General features: G+C 46.4%; 1 protein-coding gene across 6 annotated transcripts in view; it reads right to left on the bottom strand.

The window, feature by feature from the left end:
- Positions 1-1,221: 1,221 nt before the first annotated feature.
- The window catches only part of Fam117a (family with sequence similarity 117, member A), a 52,739-nt gene continuing 38,412 nt past the window's right edge, over positions 1,222-15,548 (bottom strand). For 4 of the 6 annotated variants that reach the window (XM_013008825.1, XM_013008826.1, XM_013008827.1 and 1 more), the window contains 6 exons: positions 11,675-11,770; positions 9,699-9,809; positions 9,152-9,286; positions 7,586-7,766; positions 5,701-5,851; positions 1,222-2,436 (listed from right to left, as the gene is read on the bottom strand). In XM_013008825.1, the coding sequence (XP_012864279.1) occupies positions 2,136-2,436; positions 5,701-5,851; positions 7,586-7,766; positions 9,152-9,286; positions 9,699-9,809; positions 11,675-11,770 (975 nt within the window). In that variant the 3' untranslated portion in view covers positions 1,222-2,135. The remainder of the gene's footprint in view (positions 2,437-5,700; positions 5,852-7,585; positions 7,767-9,151; positions 9,287-9,698; positions 9,810-11,674; positions 11,771-15,548) is intronic. The other 2 variants (XM_013008829.1, XM_013008830.1) reach the window with 2 other exon arrangements.

Genomic DNA, 15,548 nt, shown 5'->3' with positions numbered 1-15,548 from the left:
AGCATTTGCTTTGAACTGAAGAGCTGAGGGACAGTGCCCAGACCAGAGTTCAAGCCCCCATGACCTACCAAAGAAAAAAAAAAAAAAAGAAACAGAAGATCCTATCCTAGTCTACTGCCTCTTTTGTATTACAGTGGGGAATTCCCAGCATTTGCTCTCTTGCCCAGTGCCTTAGTCTACTGAATCAGTTGGCACATCCAGGGAGTCAAGTAATAAGTAGCTGGGATCAGAGATTTAGGTTCCAGTCCCAGTTTTGGTCTTTTTGCCAGCCATGACCTCAAACAATTCACTCGACTCAGGTCTTGTGAGATTAATGTGAATATAAAAACATGGGCAGTGGTATCAAATGCTAAGGTTTTCAATCCTAGTGCTCCCATTTGCTATCTGTCTGGGAAAAAGTCAATTAAAAAAATCTTCCCTCACCTTTCTCTCATTGAGTGGTTATCATATTTCAATAGCACCTCATGTAAAGCACTAAACATGATAGTTAGGATAGCCTGACAGAGGATTTGTCTTGAGGTCTTATAGATAAGACCCAGTGGTACTCATGATTGCTGTTGGGGTTCTCAATTCGCCACCTGATATAGTAGTAACAATGTGTGTTTTGTGAAAATGCTTTGTAAATTCAGGGCACTATCAGAAAGTTGGGACGGTTATTTCCACTTTCCCCCAAGAGCTCTTATAGAAGCAGCATTGGACTGAGAAGCTGCAGAACAAGAGCAGTTTCTTCCTACAAGGTTGTACACTGGGTTGTAGGTGCCCACTGAAATGGGAAGAGCCAAAGGGAACATAATGGTCTTAAAGGTGTACTAGGAGAATTAATCTTAATGACATCCCCTTATCTCCTTCCCTTTGCCAGTGCAAGGAACATTCACCAGGCCAAATTGTCGTACACTCCCTCCCACCCCCGCAGTCACCCTCATTTCCTCTCAATTCCACTCTCCAGAATCCAGAGCCTTCTCAGACTCAGTGAAGATGGGTCACATCCCCAATGACTTCCTCCCTCAGCCACTCACAGGCAACATCACACTTTTTTCTGGACAGACTTTACATGGGTCTGCTGTTTCTGTGTCTTGTGAAGAAGCAGGATGTCCGTCTAGATAGCACCCACACCCAAGGCATTATGTGTTTAATAGTAAAGTTAAATGAAACAACCAATATGATCCTGTCCATCTCCATTCCACTCCTCCCATATACTTAACAGAACTTCAAGCTGCTGGGAATCCTTATTTATTTGGTCTATTAACAAGATCTGCACACACACAAAAAAACCAACAACAACTTCTAAACACAAGATAAGAAAACTCAAACATTAACATTCTTCAATTGTGTGTAAGCTCTGCAATATGGAAATATACAAACTTCAAACAGCTGCAAAAATAGTGTCTTTGGGAGAAAATAGAGTTCTACATCGATACAAGAAAAATAGGCATTTTTCTAATCCAGCCTAGCCCTGGGACCGGTGGAGGGTTTGGAGCTACCACTGTCACCTGAAGGAACACTCGCTCTCCCTCTTCCTCCACCACACACCGGGGAGCTGGGCTACTGCTTAAGACAATCTTTAGTCAGGGTGAGGGTGAGATGAAATGCCACTTGGGAAAACATTTGGTTCCCCGCACTGCCAGCAGCTGAATTGGTCAAGTGTTATGGCCCTTTAGGGCCGCTTTGGTCAGTCTCCAAGAGGAGGGAGGCATGAGGATGGGTACTTATCTTCTGGTCTGCTCTTCTGTGTCTCTAGAGGTGGAGTAGGAAGAAAGCTGTGACATCCCCTCCCCCTCAGTCACAGCCAGCCTGCTCCATGCCAGCAAGAGCCTACTCTAATTCAACTGGACTCACACCCTGGGGTGGGGGACTCAGGACCTAGGTGAGTTTCCATCAAATGAGGGAAGTGGCAGGTACACAGGTGTTGAGTTTTGAGTTGCCCAGCTGCTAATGGAGGAAGCAAGTCCCCTCACATTCAGAGAGGCTCATATCCATCAGAAAGAGGACTCAGGGCTTTGACACAATAAACGAAAGTGCTCGAAGGTCGAGAGGGAAAGGCCTTCCCATCCCTCAACTCAGGGAGCTAAAGAAAGGCCTGCCACCAAGGCACTGGTCTCCGTAGCAGAGTATGTGTATGTGTGGAGGGGGTCCCCTCAGACTACCAAGGAGCTCTGGAAAAGTACAGACTCTTCTGATGGCGGGTTGTGCTGCCATGGCTCGAATGGCAGTGGGGAGGCCTTGGAAGCCTCTGGATCCTTCCGAAGTGGTGCTCTGGGGCTGGCAGGAGGAAGAGGAGATCCCGGATTTGAGGGGCAGTTGCGGAAGATGAAACCCATGCTGGGGAAGAGGGGCTTCATCAAACTGACAGGGCAGAAGGCTGAGCCGGTCGGATTGAAATGGACTTTGTTCTTGTCAGGACAGGAAGTCAGAAAGGCCAGATCAGGACCTGGGGACCTGGAGAATGAAGAAACACAAAGGTACACAGAGAAACAGCCAGTGAGGAAGGGTTAGACATGTCACTACAGCAGGGGAGTTGGATCTCTCTGCTCAAACAGATGGCAACTTGACCAAAAAATAAAGGCTATAGTCTTTAGGTCCCTCGGTTCTTACCATTTTTGTGTTGCACTGGGGATAGTACTGCACATAGCACTTCACAGGTATTTCGCTCATTTTAGGCAAGTACGCTCCACTGAGCTATAATCTATAGCCTATCCTCTCTTAGTATGGCTAAATAAGAAGAAATACAAGATAGCTAGAAACAGGAGAGATAGCTACCCAACAATGTGATTCTAGAAGAGGAAACGAAGGGATTCTTTCATTTGAAAGATGTCATCAGGGAAATGTGTCAGGAGCAGACTATTTGCCAAAAGTCAGAGCTCCAAGCACAAATGGCTTTCTTAAACCTGTAGTTGAAGGTGTGGCTCTCAGCTTTTGACCTATTCACATTAGAGCTGGATAATTCCCAGCTGCAGGGGTGGATAGGAAAGTACTTTAGGATTATTTAACAGCATTTCTGATCTCTACTCACTAGATGTGAGTAGTACCAGAATGCCCCAGGCTGTGACAACCATGTCTCTTGGGGTAGAGGTGTAGCTCAGTGGTGGAGCTTGCTTACCTACCATGTGTTTCCATCCCCAGTACCACACACACACACACACACACAAAAAGGTGGAGGGTGGCTCTTGACATTGCTATTATCTGCTGGGGACAAAAAAAAAAGTCTCCCACTGAAACCTACTAGCTTAATGAATCTAACTCTTGAACACATTTGAAAGATGTGATTGTGAAATATTTTGCTGTAAGGAAAAGACAGCAACAACCATCAGGATGGCAGTTAGACTGTCTCAGAAGACTTAGGTTCTAACTTATCATATAATCTTGGCCATATCTGTATAACCTTTACTGTGAGAGAAATGGTCTCTGCTCTTCTGAGTGTTAGGGGAAAACAGAAGGATGAAAAGCAGTTCAGCTAACAAATTCCTGAGTGAGGAATCCTGATGATAAACTAGAAGAGCATGTATGACTAGAGGGAAAGAAACCTGAGGAGTTGCTAGCTGTGAGGCTTCTGGTGAGAAGACAAATGGGCGGAGATGGTAAACCTTGGTCACTAATGGTACTATTGAAGTCTAGGCACCGAAAAAATACTCAGAATACAGATTGACACATTGACTTTCGTTTTAATCCTAGCAACCTCATAGTTTAAAGGCCCAGGAAAGAGCGAGGTGTCAGGTACAGCATGAGAAGTGGTGCCAAACAGTGGCAGGCTGGGGGCGAGGGGGTGGTGGTGTGAGCAAAGGCCTGAGGGCACAGGCACTCTGCAAGGCATCCTCACAGACAAGGGTTTAAAAGAATCCATTCTGGCTGGCGCTGGTGGCTCATGCCTGTAATCCTAACTATCAAGAGGCTGAAATCTGAGGATCAAGGTTCAAAGCCAGCCCAAGGCACAAAAGTCTGTAAAACTCTTATCTCCATTTAACCACCAGAAAACTGGAAGTGGTACTGTGGCTCAAAGTGGTAGAGCACTAGCCTAAAGCAAAAGAGCTCAGGGACAGCACAGCACCCACAACCGAAAGAAGAAAAAAAAAATCCTACTTTGTTGGGGGGTGGGAAATGGACAGGAGAAGGAATGTTCTTGGTGTGTGACAGACCAAGAGAACACAGAGCAATACTCAGAGAACACAAATGCAACTTGCAGGACCCTGAGTAGCTTGACCGCTTATCTGGGAAATCCAGGTGGTCTTAAGAAAGGGCAGCAGCAATGAGGAGGAAAATGTGGCAAAAGAATTGCTACATGCAAGAAACTTGCCAACAGATAAAATGCAGAGACCTTGGGAACTGCAGAGTTTTAAACCCAGATTATGTTAACAAATAATCGATGGACTTGGTGGTCCTATATGTGGACTACTTTGCGTGCGTGCGTGCGTGCATGTGTGTGTGTGTGTGTGTGTGTGGTCGTGGGGTGTGAACTCTGGGCCTGTGTGCTGTGTGTGTGTGCTGTGTGTGTGTGTGTTTGTGGTCATGGGGTGTGAACTCTGGGCCTGTGTGATGTCCTTCAGCTCTTCAGCTCACGGCTAGCGCTCTACCACTTGAGCCACAGCGCCACTTCCGGCTTTTTCTGCTTATGTGGTGCTGAGGAATCAAACCCAGTGTCTCATGCATGCAAGGCAAGCACTCTACCACTGAGCCACCTTCCCAGCCCACATGTGGACTACTTTAAAACCACTTCTGGCATCAAGAGTCTGAGAAAGAGTCAGGACAAGCAATAACCTAATTTTAGCCAGCATTTACAACGTGGACTGAGGGAAAGCACAGAGTCCAGTCTGCTTGAGCTACAAGAGCTGGTCTCTTCCCTGCATAGCACTCCAGAGATCCAGAGGCTTGAAGCATACCAGCAGCAAGGCTAGTACTAGTAAAGTCCTGCAGGCAGTGGTTTTCTCCAGAACTCCTACCTCCATGGTTTGTCTGCTCCCTCATTTAAGATATACTTGGTGCTCTCAATACCCCAAACAATCCCACACCATGACTAAACTTCCTGACTGCCATCAAAACCACAACTTCCAGTGTGAATCTGCCCAGTCCAATATGGAGCTGCCGGAGAAAATAAAAGAGTTCTTGGGTCTGCTGAGGGAGACAGTGTGGGCCTGGAAAGGTCCCTCTCAGCCTTTTGTTAAGGGGAGGGAAACTGGAAAGAGATCAAGCAGAATGGCTTCTGAACTACCCAATCAGGTTTGGGAATATTCCTTAGTCCCTACTTGTAAGGACTAGACATTTCTGTCTAGGAGTTCACAACACTTCATACTCTTCTCCCTCCCCCCCCCCCCCCCCCCCCCTCTGTGTCTGTTTCTCTGTCTCTCTGTCTCTCTCACTTCCTTATTATGGTCTAGCAAATCCTCATACCTTCCCCCAGGGATAGGGGTAAAAAATAGCAGAAACAAAGGTTAGGTTTCAGATATCTTTCTTTTCCAGCTCCTGCTGCACTTGTGGCTGCCATGTGGGCAGAGAACAGGTTTCTATGGAGATAATGATAAGCAAAGATTTAAGTGCTCAGGGGAGGTAATGTCAACAAGTTTGATCATGGAAAAAACAGTAATACTCATAATCTGATGTTGACAACACCTCTAAGACAGGAGAGACATCATGACTGGAGAAGGGCCTGTCAGGTGGGATGACATGGGGCTGGCCCTCCATCCCTCCCACACCTCCACTTGATGTACTCACGTGGCCTCTTCAAACACACGCACTCTCTCACAGCCTTCTGGGGGCTCCCGTTTGAAGACGTAGCTGTGATTGGGCCGAGGGGAGGCAGCAAAGGCAAGGACTGGAGACGGGCTGCCATCTTCAAGGAAGGCTGGGTGACCCAGAGAGGAAGCTGTAGACAGAGCAAGGCTGAGTCCAGTGAAAAGGAAGGAAAGGCCTCTTTTTTTCTCAGTTCAGGCCTGGGTGTAAAGGGGCAAAGTGGCTCTGCTAATCTGGTTGGTTTCTTTTATATTCTACCTTTAAAAATCCTACTTATTAGACAAGGGCCAGTGGCTCACACCTGTAATCCTAGCTACTCAGGAGGCTGAGATCTAAGGATTATAGTTCAAAGCCAGCCTGGGCAGAAAAGTCCATGAGACGCTTATCTCCAGGAAACTGCTTAGAAAAAGGTGGAAGTGGCACTGTGGCTCAAGTGGTAGAGCACTAGCCTTGAGGACAAACAGGCTCTGGGACAGTGTCCAGACTGTGAGTTCAAGCCCCAGAACTAGCAAAAAAAAAAAAAAATAGGCAAATAAACAGACACAGTCCAAGGGGCTTATGTGCTGATGGTTCACATCTATAATTCTAGTTACTCAAATAGCTAAGATCTGAGGATTGTAGTTTGAAGCCAGCCCAGGCAGGAAAGTAGGTGAGACTCCTATTTCCAATTGATCACCAGAAAACTGGAAGTAGAACTGTGGCACAAAGTGATAGAGTGCTAGCCTTAAGCAGAAAAGCTCAGGAACAGCGCCCAGGCCCTGAGTTCAAGTCCCATGACTGACATAAAAGGGGAGTGAAAAAAGCCAAAGGCTAGGATTTTATAGCTTAGTGGTAAGAATATTTGCTAAACATGTATGAAGTCCCAGGTTCCTTTCAAAGCCCTCTCCCTCCAGGAAAAAAAAAAAAAAACTAAACAAAACCAAAACCAAACAAAAATACATTGATGGGAAAAGGCCTTATACCAATTCTACATTCCAGGAGACAGATGGGGATTGAACCTCCAGACCTCAAGACTTATAGGAACCCTTCCTACCATCCTTCCTTCTGAAACTGCAATGCCCTGCCTGCCAGAATACCCCAGCTGCCTTCTTGCCACAGTCTGGAAAGCCTAGCCCTCCTTGTGGAGAATGCTCCTCCTGTACCAACTCCAAGAAGCAACCTTGACTCAACCCCACTCAGAGGATAAAATTTCTCTCACTTTCCATACCATGAATGAACTTTCCTAAGTTTCATATATTGACTTTATCTTTATGTGTATTTACATCACATTTATTCCTCCTTACACTATGCTCTATTTACTTATGTGTAGTGTTAGATCATGCTCTTTACCAACCTACCATGTAGACTTGCTGGGAACCTCACATCAGACAGTGTGGACAACAGGGATCCCTGTATTAACCTGTCTGTGAAGAGCTGGGGTGCAGGAGGAAGTAGATTTGGAGTCAGTTCAAGTGTCAGCCTGGGTCCATCTGAGGGATGCTGGGCAAGAGATACCTTCTCCTACTTTATATCATTTATAACTGCCTTGAAGCCCCTTGTTAGGAAATGAGTAGAGGGGATACCTGAACAGAGATGTCCTGGCTTTCCATGTTAGTCATAAGACCAGGATGGAAGGACTGCTTTTCTGGATTCTACTGAAGATTAAGTAAAAGTATAGGTGCAGAGACTTTATAAGCCACAAATCAGAATGTGCTGAAAAGCACCATTATTATTTTTGGCACAGAGGACAGAGTGTAGATGACTCATAGATAGTCTAGTTGGCTCAGAAGTCATAATGCTGGACCTGAGGCTGCTTGGAAGGAAAAGAGAGTGAAGCACCTCCTGTAGCTTGAAGCCAGCCCCCTGCTACTTCAGCTCCTCAGCTTACCTTTGTCACTGGGGAAGGATGCCAGCTCCTCAAGACTAGCCTGCCCAGAAGGCTGGGGGGATGCCAGGGCTGTGGAGGGAGAACTGGCAAGGTTGCCTGGCTCCAGGAGGAGGAGAGGATGATCGCAGCTGTCCCTCTGCAGAGGAGCCGGTGCCCGATGCCCATCAGGGACTTCAAGAATCTGATGGGGAAGGAGGGGAGACAATCAGTCTAGGCCTTCTCAGGCCTGTGGCACTGCAGTTAACCCCAAAGTGCTCCCTGTGCCCTTCCTGTCAGCCTGTATTCATATTACACAATGACAACAGTACACCGTTTCCCTAAGACATTTCTCTTTCTGACCTTGTTCACTCTAGGAGACACACACCTGTTCCTCCCACGGCACTTTATTCTTTTCCTTCATAGCAGGAATAATCATTTGTTCATGTGTGGGGTGTGACCAATGTGTCACCTCACCAGGCTATGAGCCTCACAATGTCAAGGACTCTTGTGTGCTGCACTCTGGAATAAAATGCTGAGTGATAAATGCAGTGGGACATAGTAGGGGCAAGGCGCCAGGACACAGTACATTCTGTGAGCCACTGCAGGACAAGCAGCCGATAGTTGCCATGGATTAAAAACCTGCCACTCTCCTTTTTTAAACACTCCACACTTGGGCTCCCTAGCTCAGGCATGTGTTTGAGTATATATGAAATTCTGCATGTATCCAATTTAAAACTCAACCAGGGGTAAATCATACATGGAAGCATATGCCCATTAGAATTATATTAATACTGGATCCAGGTGCAGTGGTTCATGACCCCTAGCTACTTGACAGGTAGATAAAGGAGTGTGGTTTGAGGTCAGCTAGGGCAAAAAGCTCGTGAGATGCTCACAAGCTGAGCAAGCATACTTGTACTCCTAACTCCACAAGAAGCAGAAATAGGAGAATAGTCTAAGGCTGGTCCTATCTGAAAAGTGTGAGACTCTATCTAAAAAGTCACTAAAGTAAAAAAGGCTGGGCACACATCTTAGGAGTAGAGCACCTGCTCTAGCAAGCACAAGGCTGAGTTCAAGCTCTGATAACACACACACACAGACACACACACACACACACAGACACACACACAGACACACACACACAACTGAGCTAGGCACTGGCAGCTCATGCCTGAAATCCTAGCTACTCAAGAGGCTGAGATCTGAAGATTAAGGTTTGAAGTCAGCCTGGGCAGGAAAGTCCATGATACTCTAATCTCCCACTAACCAGAAAAAAAGCCAGAAGTGGAGCTGTGGCGCAAGTGGTAGAGTACTAGCCTTGAGCATAAGAGCTAAGGAACAGCACTTAGGCTCTGAGTTCAAGCCCTAGTATCAGCATACACACAAAAAATACTGCTCAACTGGCATTCCTGAATTGTACTGTGTCAGTATGAAAATGTGCCTGAGACTGCAGAAAAAGTAGCATGTAATTCCGCCCTGGAGGGGGCAGGGAGAAGGCTCCCATGGCAACTGTGCATGAAGGAGAGATATGTGTCACCAGGTAGAGATGGCATGAGCCCATTGGTGTACTCTGGGCATAGCCACACTCACTCTCAGAAGCTCCTCTTCACCCTGCTCCTTCACAAACACCTCCTCCAGCTCTTGGTTGAGTCCTTCTAGGCTCTTGTGCAGACAGGGGCTAAGTCGCAAGACAGGGGATCCTGAGGAGAAGCTAGGAGAGGCCATCTGAGGAGAGGCAAATGCAAGAATTGCATGAAATCTAACACGTCCCATCCAGTTCTCAGTTCTGACCAGGGGATGATGGTCATGCCCATTCATGATTTAGTGACAGCTACAGATTGCAATAGGCCCATTCCAGTGGAGTTTTCTCTAGAAACTAGAGCTGTCAGAGGTCTAGAATGTGCTTTTACAGTCATTTGCCTCACTTGCACAGGGATGGGGGTGGGGAAGAGGTATTCAGAATAGCAAGAAGACCAGGCAAGTCCATTTTTGGACTAAAACCTCATTGTGGCCACCCATTTGGCCACCAAAGCATACAATGGTAGGGCTCAGTATTGCAAGAGCAGAGAGAATTCTGCTCAGCAGGAGGCCTACACTGGAGGACAACAGAAGGGTGCCAGTGGATGGCAACACATACTCTCACCGATCCCCGCACAGCATGGTCCCCTTGGATGGGAGAACCCCGTTCCTTCTCCCTCCCACTGCGGCTCAGCTTCGTCCTCTGCAATTGTTGCTTCAATTTGGTGATCTGGCAGTGGAGAGACAGAGACAGAGGGGAGAGGAAATGAAGTGGAGAAGAAAAGCACAGGGTCCTTGCTCTCAAGTATGTCCCTCCCGCCCCCAACGGCCAGCGGAGACACATACAAAGAGTGGGAAGTTAATCTTCCATTTTGGAAGAGACCAGTAGTATTGAAACTTGTGAAGATCAGGTCCTCAGACAAGCTGGATAACTAGACTCTTTGATTTTTCTTGAAGTACCACATATTCCTGAAATGGATCTGTCTCCATCTAAGTAAAAATACACAATGCTGGAACCATTTTGTCTGTCACAGATTACAAAGAAGTGGAATGCTATTCTGCTAAGAGCAAAAGAAGTTAGTGGTTGTGAATGTCAAAAGTAGCTCATTCCTTAAAGAACATTCTTGATTATCCCAAAGGCCTGAGACCAGGAAAGATGGAAATATATTCTCCCATTTTACAATAGACCATACCATGAAAGGACAAGCTCTCTAGAGGAATACCACATTTTGTCTTGACCCTGTAACAATTAGAAAATATCATTAACATTTTCAAATATTATCACTGTCCCATTTGTAATTCTGGACTTTCCTGCCACCCACTGGCAAATACTCAGGGATGCAGAATTACATAAATGGGAGCAAAAATGGAATTCAGAAATCAGATCCGCTGCCCATAGCTGCAAACTTTGGGATAACAGCCAAGGAGAAAGTACTTTTAGAATTGCCACTGTGGCTCAACTATACCTTGACTTTGTATCTTTAGTATGAATAACTTGCTTGTTTATCCTGATTCTGAAAATGTTAAATATTTATAAATTTCATGTTATCCTTAAACTTGCAATGCATTCACTTCATGTTTTCTCACTGTTCTCAGAAACTTCCTTTTCTGCAGGCATTGAGGATAAGTACTAGCAAGCAGACCCCGTCTAAGAGGTACCTTGTAACATGTGAACAAGTGATAGTTTGAGAACCCTGGAATTTCGTCCTATTTTTTTTCTTTTTTTTCTACTCAACCTCAATATCTTGACCCATTCTGAGGCAGCCGGAGGACCAAAGACAAAGCATTAAGGAACACAAACTAACTTTTGTCTTCTATTAAAAATAATGTTAGAAGGCTGAGAATGTGGTTTAGTGGCAGAGTGCTTGCCTAGCATGCATGAAGCCCTGGGTTCGATTCCTCAGTACCACATACACAGAAAAAGCCGGAAGTGGTGCTGAGACTCAAGTGGTAGAGTGCTAGCCTTGAGCCAAAGAGACTCCGGGACAGTGCTCAGGCCCTGAGTTCAAGACCCAGAACTGGCAATAAATAAATAAATAATGCTGGGGCGGGGTGCCAGGGGTTCACACCTATAATCGTAGCTACTCAGGAGGCTGAGAATGCAGTTCAAAGCCAGCCCAGGCAGTCATATCTGAGACTTATCTTCAATAAACTACAAAAAAAGTCAGAAGTGGTGCTGTAGCTCAAGTGGTAAAGCACTAGCCTTGAGTAAAAGAAGCTTAGGGACAGTGCCCAGGCCCTGAGTTCAAACCCCAGGACCGGAAAAAAAAAAAAAAGAAGAAGAAGAAGTAAGTGAGGTTGGGGACTCTCGAGTCACAGGAAACTATTTCCTATCTTGCTTTAGTTTTTGAACCCCTTATCCAAATCCAGCCTTAAAGTGAGAATGACACAAGAAGGCATCAGAGCTGTAGGCTCAGCCCTTCACTAGCAGGAGGCTTTGGGCTCCTAAACCAAGGTGATTAGGAGGCTAGGAGTCAGTGCTGCTCAAGACAAGGCTGGGTGGAGGCAAAGGAGGTGAGAAATATGGTTGCCCTCTGGGGCAGATATACTGCATGGTGCCAGGGGACAGAAAAGAGAGGCAAGAGGGTAAGTTACCTCTTTTCGGTGGTCTGTGCTACCCCAGGATGCTGAGCGCTTGTGGGTGGAGGAGCTGATCCGCTCACATTCCGGCTCTTGCCAGGACAGGGGTGTCTGCAGGGGAAACAGTAAGAGGGAAAGAGAGAGCAGCTTTGCAATAGGTCAGGGAAGCAGACATGCTTTCCTGTGTCAAGGCTGTGGCCTGTGAAGTTGTCTTGCACCTGCTCATCAACTAGCTGTACACGCCCAGGCTGCAGAATGCCTTCTAGGCAGATCCACCCCAGCCTACATCCTCCAGGAAGCCTTTCTGATGGCCTAATAGCGCTGCCCTCCTCTTTTATCTTTTATGGCTTTCATACAGGTTTTATAGCTCCCCAGGGGTGGACCAGGTACTGTCTCTCCTCTATCAACCAGCTGTAAAAGCATGACAAGGGGAACTCTACATCTTTCTCATACTCCATGTGTGCAGCACAGGCGTAGGTGCCTGGAAGTCTAAGCACGGTGCCTCAAGCTTTATCTTTTCCTACATACAGTATGACTGTAGCAGCCTCAAAGTCCTCCTGAATGAGCAAGGAAGAGACATTTTTGGAAAGGAGGGAGCCAGAATTCTGTCCTCTGTTCTGAGTTCTGACCCTCTGGCTTATCTTTTTTTTTCCTTTTTTTTTTTTTTTTTGGTCCAGTTGTGGGGCCTGAACTCTGGGCCTGGGCTCTCTCCCTCAGCTCTTCAGCTCAAGGCTAGCACTCTACCACTTGAGCCACAGCGCCACTTCTGGCTTTTTTCTTTTTGCTTATGTGGTGCTGAGGAATCAAACCCAGGGCCTCATGCATGCAAAGCAAGCGCTCTACCACTGAGCCACCTTCCCAGCCCCCCTCTGGCTTATCTTTACCATTCCACATCCTCATCCTCCTTTTTCTCCTCCTACTAACTCTCCCTCCTTCTCCTCCTCGGCCTTCCCGGTCCTCCAAAAGAGCTTTTCATTTGCCACCTTCCCTTCTCTGCTGCATGAAAACAAGGGACCCCAAGTCAGGGGTGGAGGGCTCACTTCCTGAGCCCCACCACCACCAAGGGAGGAAGTTATTGGCTCTAAGCATGAAGTCAAAGAGGCCCATATCCCTCCTTACAATCAAATCCTACTTCATTCCAAGAGAGGCCCAAGGCCTGTTCCTCTTTTATGTTCCGTGCACTTGCTGCCAAAGACATGAGGGCCTGGGAACCATCTCCTCCAAGAGATCTGCTGACCTCCCCTGAGAGCTGCTGCACACAGAAGGGGGGCATCAAGAAAACACAACTACTCACCACCCAACAGCTGCTGAGAGGAGCTTGTGGGGTATCTAAGCCAGTTGTGAGAGCAGGCTGTGTGCAACAGCTGTGTGGAGAGGAGCCACTGTAGGCTGAGCCTCTGGCTCTTCCTGCCCCCAGCTGTCCATGACCAGGACCTTTAGAGCCTAACTGTACAACACAGCCAGTGAGGGATGATGGTCTCAACTTCTGTGTCCTGATGCTGGCATCACTAGGAGCACATCCTGAGATGCAACCCCTACTATTCCTCCATCAGAAAAGGGCCGCCAGCAGAGTCCTCAGGGGACACTGGCTCTCAGACTCTAGAAACCAAGCAGCTGGTGTTCTTTCAAAGGCTGGTCTTTCTAAAGCAAACATCAGAGTCTCAGAAGAGGCTGCTGCCTTTTATGCTGAAAGGGAGCATGCCCATCTCTCCTTCCAGTCACTAGGACCTGGCCAACACATAACCATCTTCCCTTCCCAAGACACTAAAGCCAAATCCATAGATTATCATTTCTCCCAGCAAAGCTCTGAGGGTCACAGAGCCTGTTATCCTGGAAGGGTGGCAGAAGCCATGGGAGAGGATGGCAAAAACCATGATGCTATTTCCCTTCATCCAGGAAGATGCTGTGCTTATCAGTGAGCAGTGAGATAGGGGAGAAACAGCAAGCTGAGGCTGTCATTGGCTATTGATAAACATCTCTTCAAACTCTTCAACTTCTTTCTTTCAGTATATGTGAGGGGGTAGAAGGAGACCTGTTGGCTGGCATGGGAGTTCAGAAAAGATATGAAAACCAGAGCTGTTGGAAAATCTCCTCTAGCAATCCATTTTACTCCACCTTTCTCTGCTCAGTAACATTTTCCAACTATGGAGCATTCTGACTCGATGTTCTCTAAAGTCATTATTTGTTTGATATTTTTCTTTTCTTTCCTTCTCTTTTTCTGTGTGCAGGCACTAGTACCTGAATTCAGGGCTTCACACTCTAGCTGGGAGTTTTTAACTCCTAGCTAGGGCTCTACCAGTCAAGCCTCCAGTTCTGGTTTTTTGTTTTTGTTTAATTTTTGCTGGTTAATCAGAGATAAGAGTTGGTTGCCTGCCTGAGCTGACTTTGAACCTTGATCCTCAGATCTCAACCTCCTTAGTAGCAAAGATTACAGGCATGATCCACCAACACCCAACAATCACTGTTTTGTCTCAACACTCACCCCTACCTATAGGTAATACCTATAGGTATTACTATCTCTTCCTTCAGCTCAGATTCTTTGTCTTGCCCAAGCAAATTCATTTCCTTTTCTGCCTTCACCCTTGACCTCCAAGCCTGGGGTGAGGGTTTGGAGCCATCTAAGATGCTATGCTCTGTATCTATTCCCAGCCTTGTCAATGGGGAAGACTGTCTTAAGTTGGCTGCCTTGTGTTGGGTGTTCCTCTGTTCCGTCTTTTCCACCTAATAGGCTCAGGGTGTGTGGAGCATTCATGCACTCAGTGAGTATCTACTGAATGTATGATGTGTGCATCAGGTATAATTCCAGGAGGTGGGAATACAACAGTGCACAGAACAACAAAAATCCTTGACGAGTTTGTTCTAAACAGTGATAAGTGCAAAATCTAAAACACAACCCATCGAAGGGATAGAAAGGGATAGTGGGAATGCAATCTGAAATGCCAGGAAGTCCTCATTGGATAAAACCAGGAAGGAGGTGAGGGAGTAAGCCAGATGGACATGTGAGGTAGGAGCCACATGGATAGGAAACGAAGAGCAACTAGAAAGACCCTGCAGCAAGTCCTGCGTGTCTGAGAATCATGAAGCTGCCAGGGTGACAGAAGTAGAGGGAAGCTGGAGAATAGTGGGAGAGGTAGGTAGGTAGGAAAGGTTGAAAATAGTAGTGTCACAATGGTTGGTATTTTTGTGCCAGACCTAGGACTTGAACTCAGGGCCAGGGTACTGTCCCTGAGATTTTTTTTTTGCTGGAGCCTAGTGTCTCACTTGAGACACAGCTCTACTTCCATCTTTTTGGCAGGAGATAAGAGTCTCATACTTTCCTGCCTGGCTGGCTTCAAACCACAATCCTCAGTTCTCAGCCTGCTAAGGATTATAGGCACGAGGCACCAGCACCCAGCGCGGGTGATTTTTAATTTCTCTTTTATGCTTTTCAAGATTTTGCAGTCTCTAGTGCTTTAAATCCCCATAAGCAATAATATTAGTTATTCTAATTGTAAAACAATATATGTCCACTGTAAAATATCAACCAAAACAAAAGCAGGGGGCAAAAAAAAATGTAATTGGCATAAAAAATCAGGGAGCAGTTTTGTTTCCTTCAATCAGGGCTTCAATTATATTCTGTTAAATCCTCCTAAGTAACTGGGGTAAAAAAGGAAAAAAATATGAATAAAGGACGCACCCCTCCCCAAAATATTAGAAGCCTATAAATGTTACCTTATATGGCAAAGTTTTTGCAAATGTGAATCAAGATCTTCAGAAAGGAGGATTACTCTGGGATTATCTGGTTGGGTCCTGAATGCTATTATATGTGTGCTTATGATCGAGGGACAGGCAGAAGGAAGAGGATAAAGCAGTGTGACCACAGATGAACAGACTGCAGTGATGTGGCCAC

Source organism: Dipodomys ordii, unplaced genomic scaffold (assembly GCF_000151885.1).
Source record: "Dipodomys ordii isolate 6190 unplaced genomic scaffold, Dord_2.0 Scaffold7, whole genome shotgun sequence".
NCBI classification, from domain to species: Eukaryota; Metazoa; Chordata; class Mammalia; order Rodentia; family Heteromyidae; genus Dipodomys; species Dipodomys ordii.
Note: the sequence above shows the minus strand (reverse complement) of the source record. Positions and strands in the feature narration are given on the sequence as shown.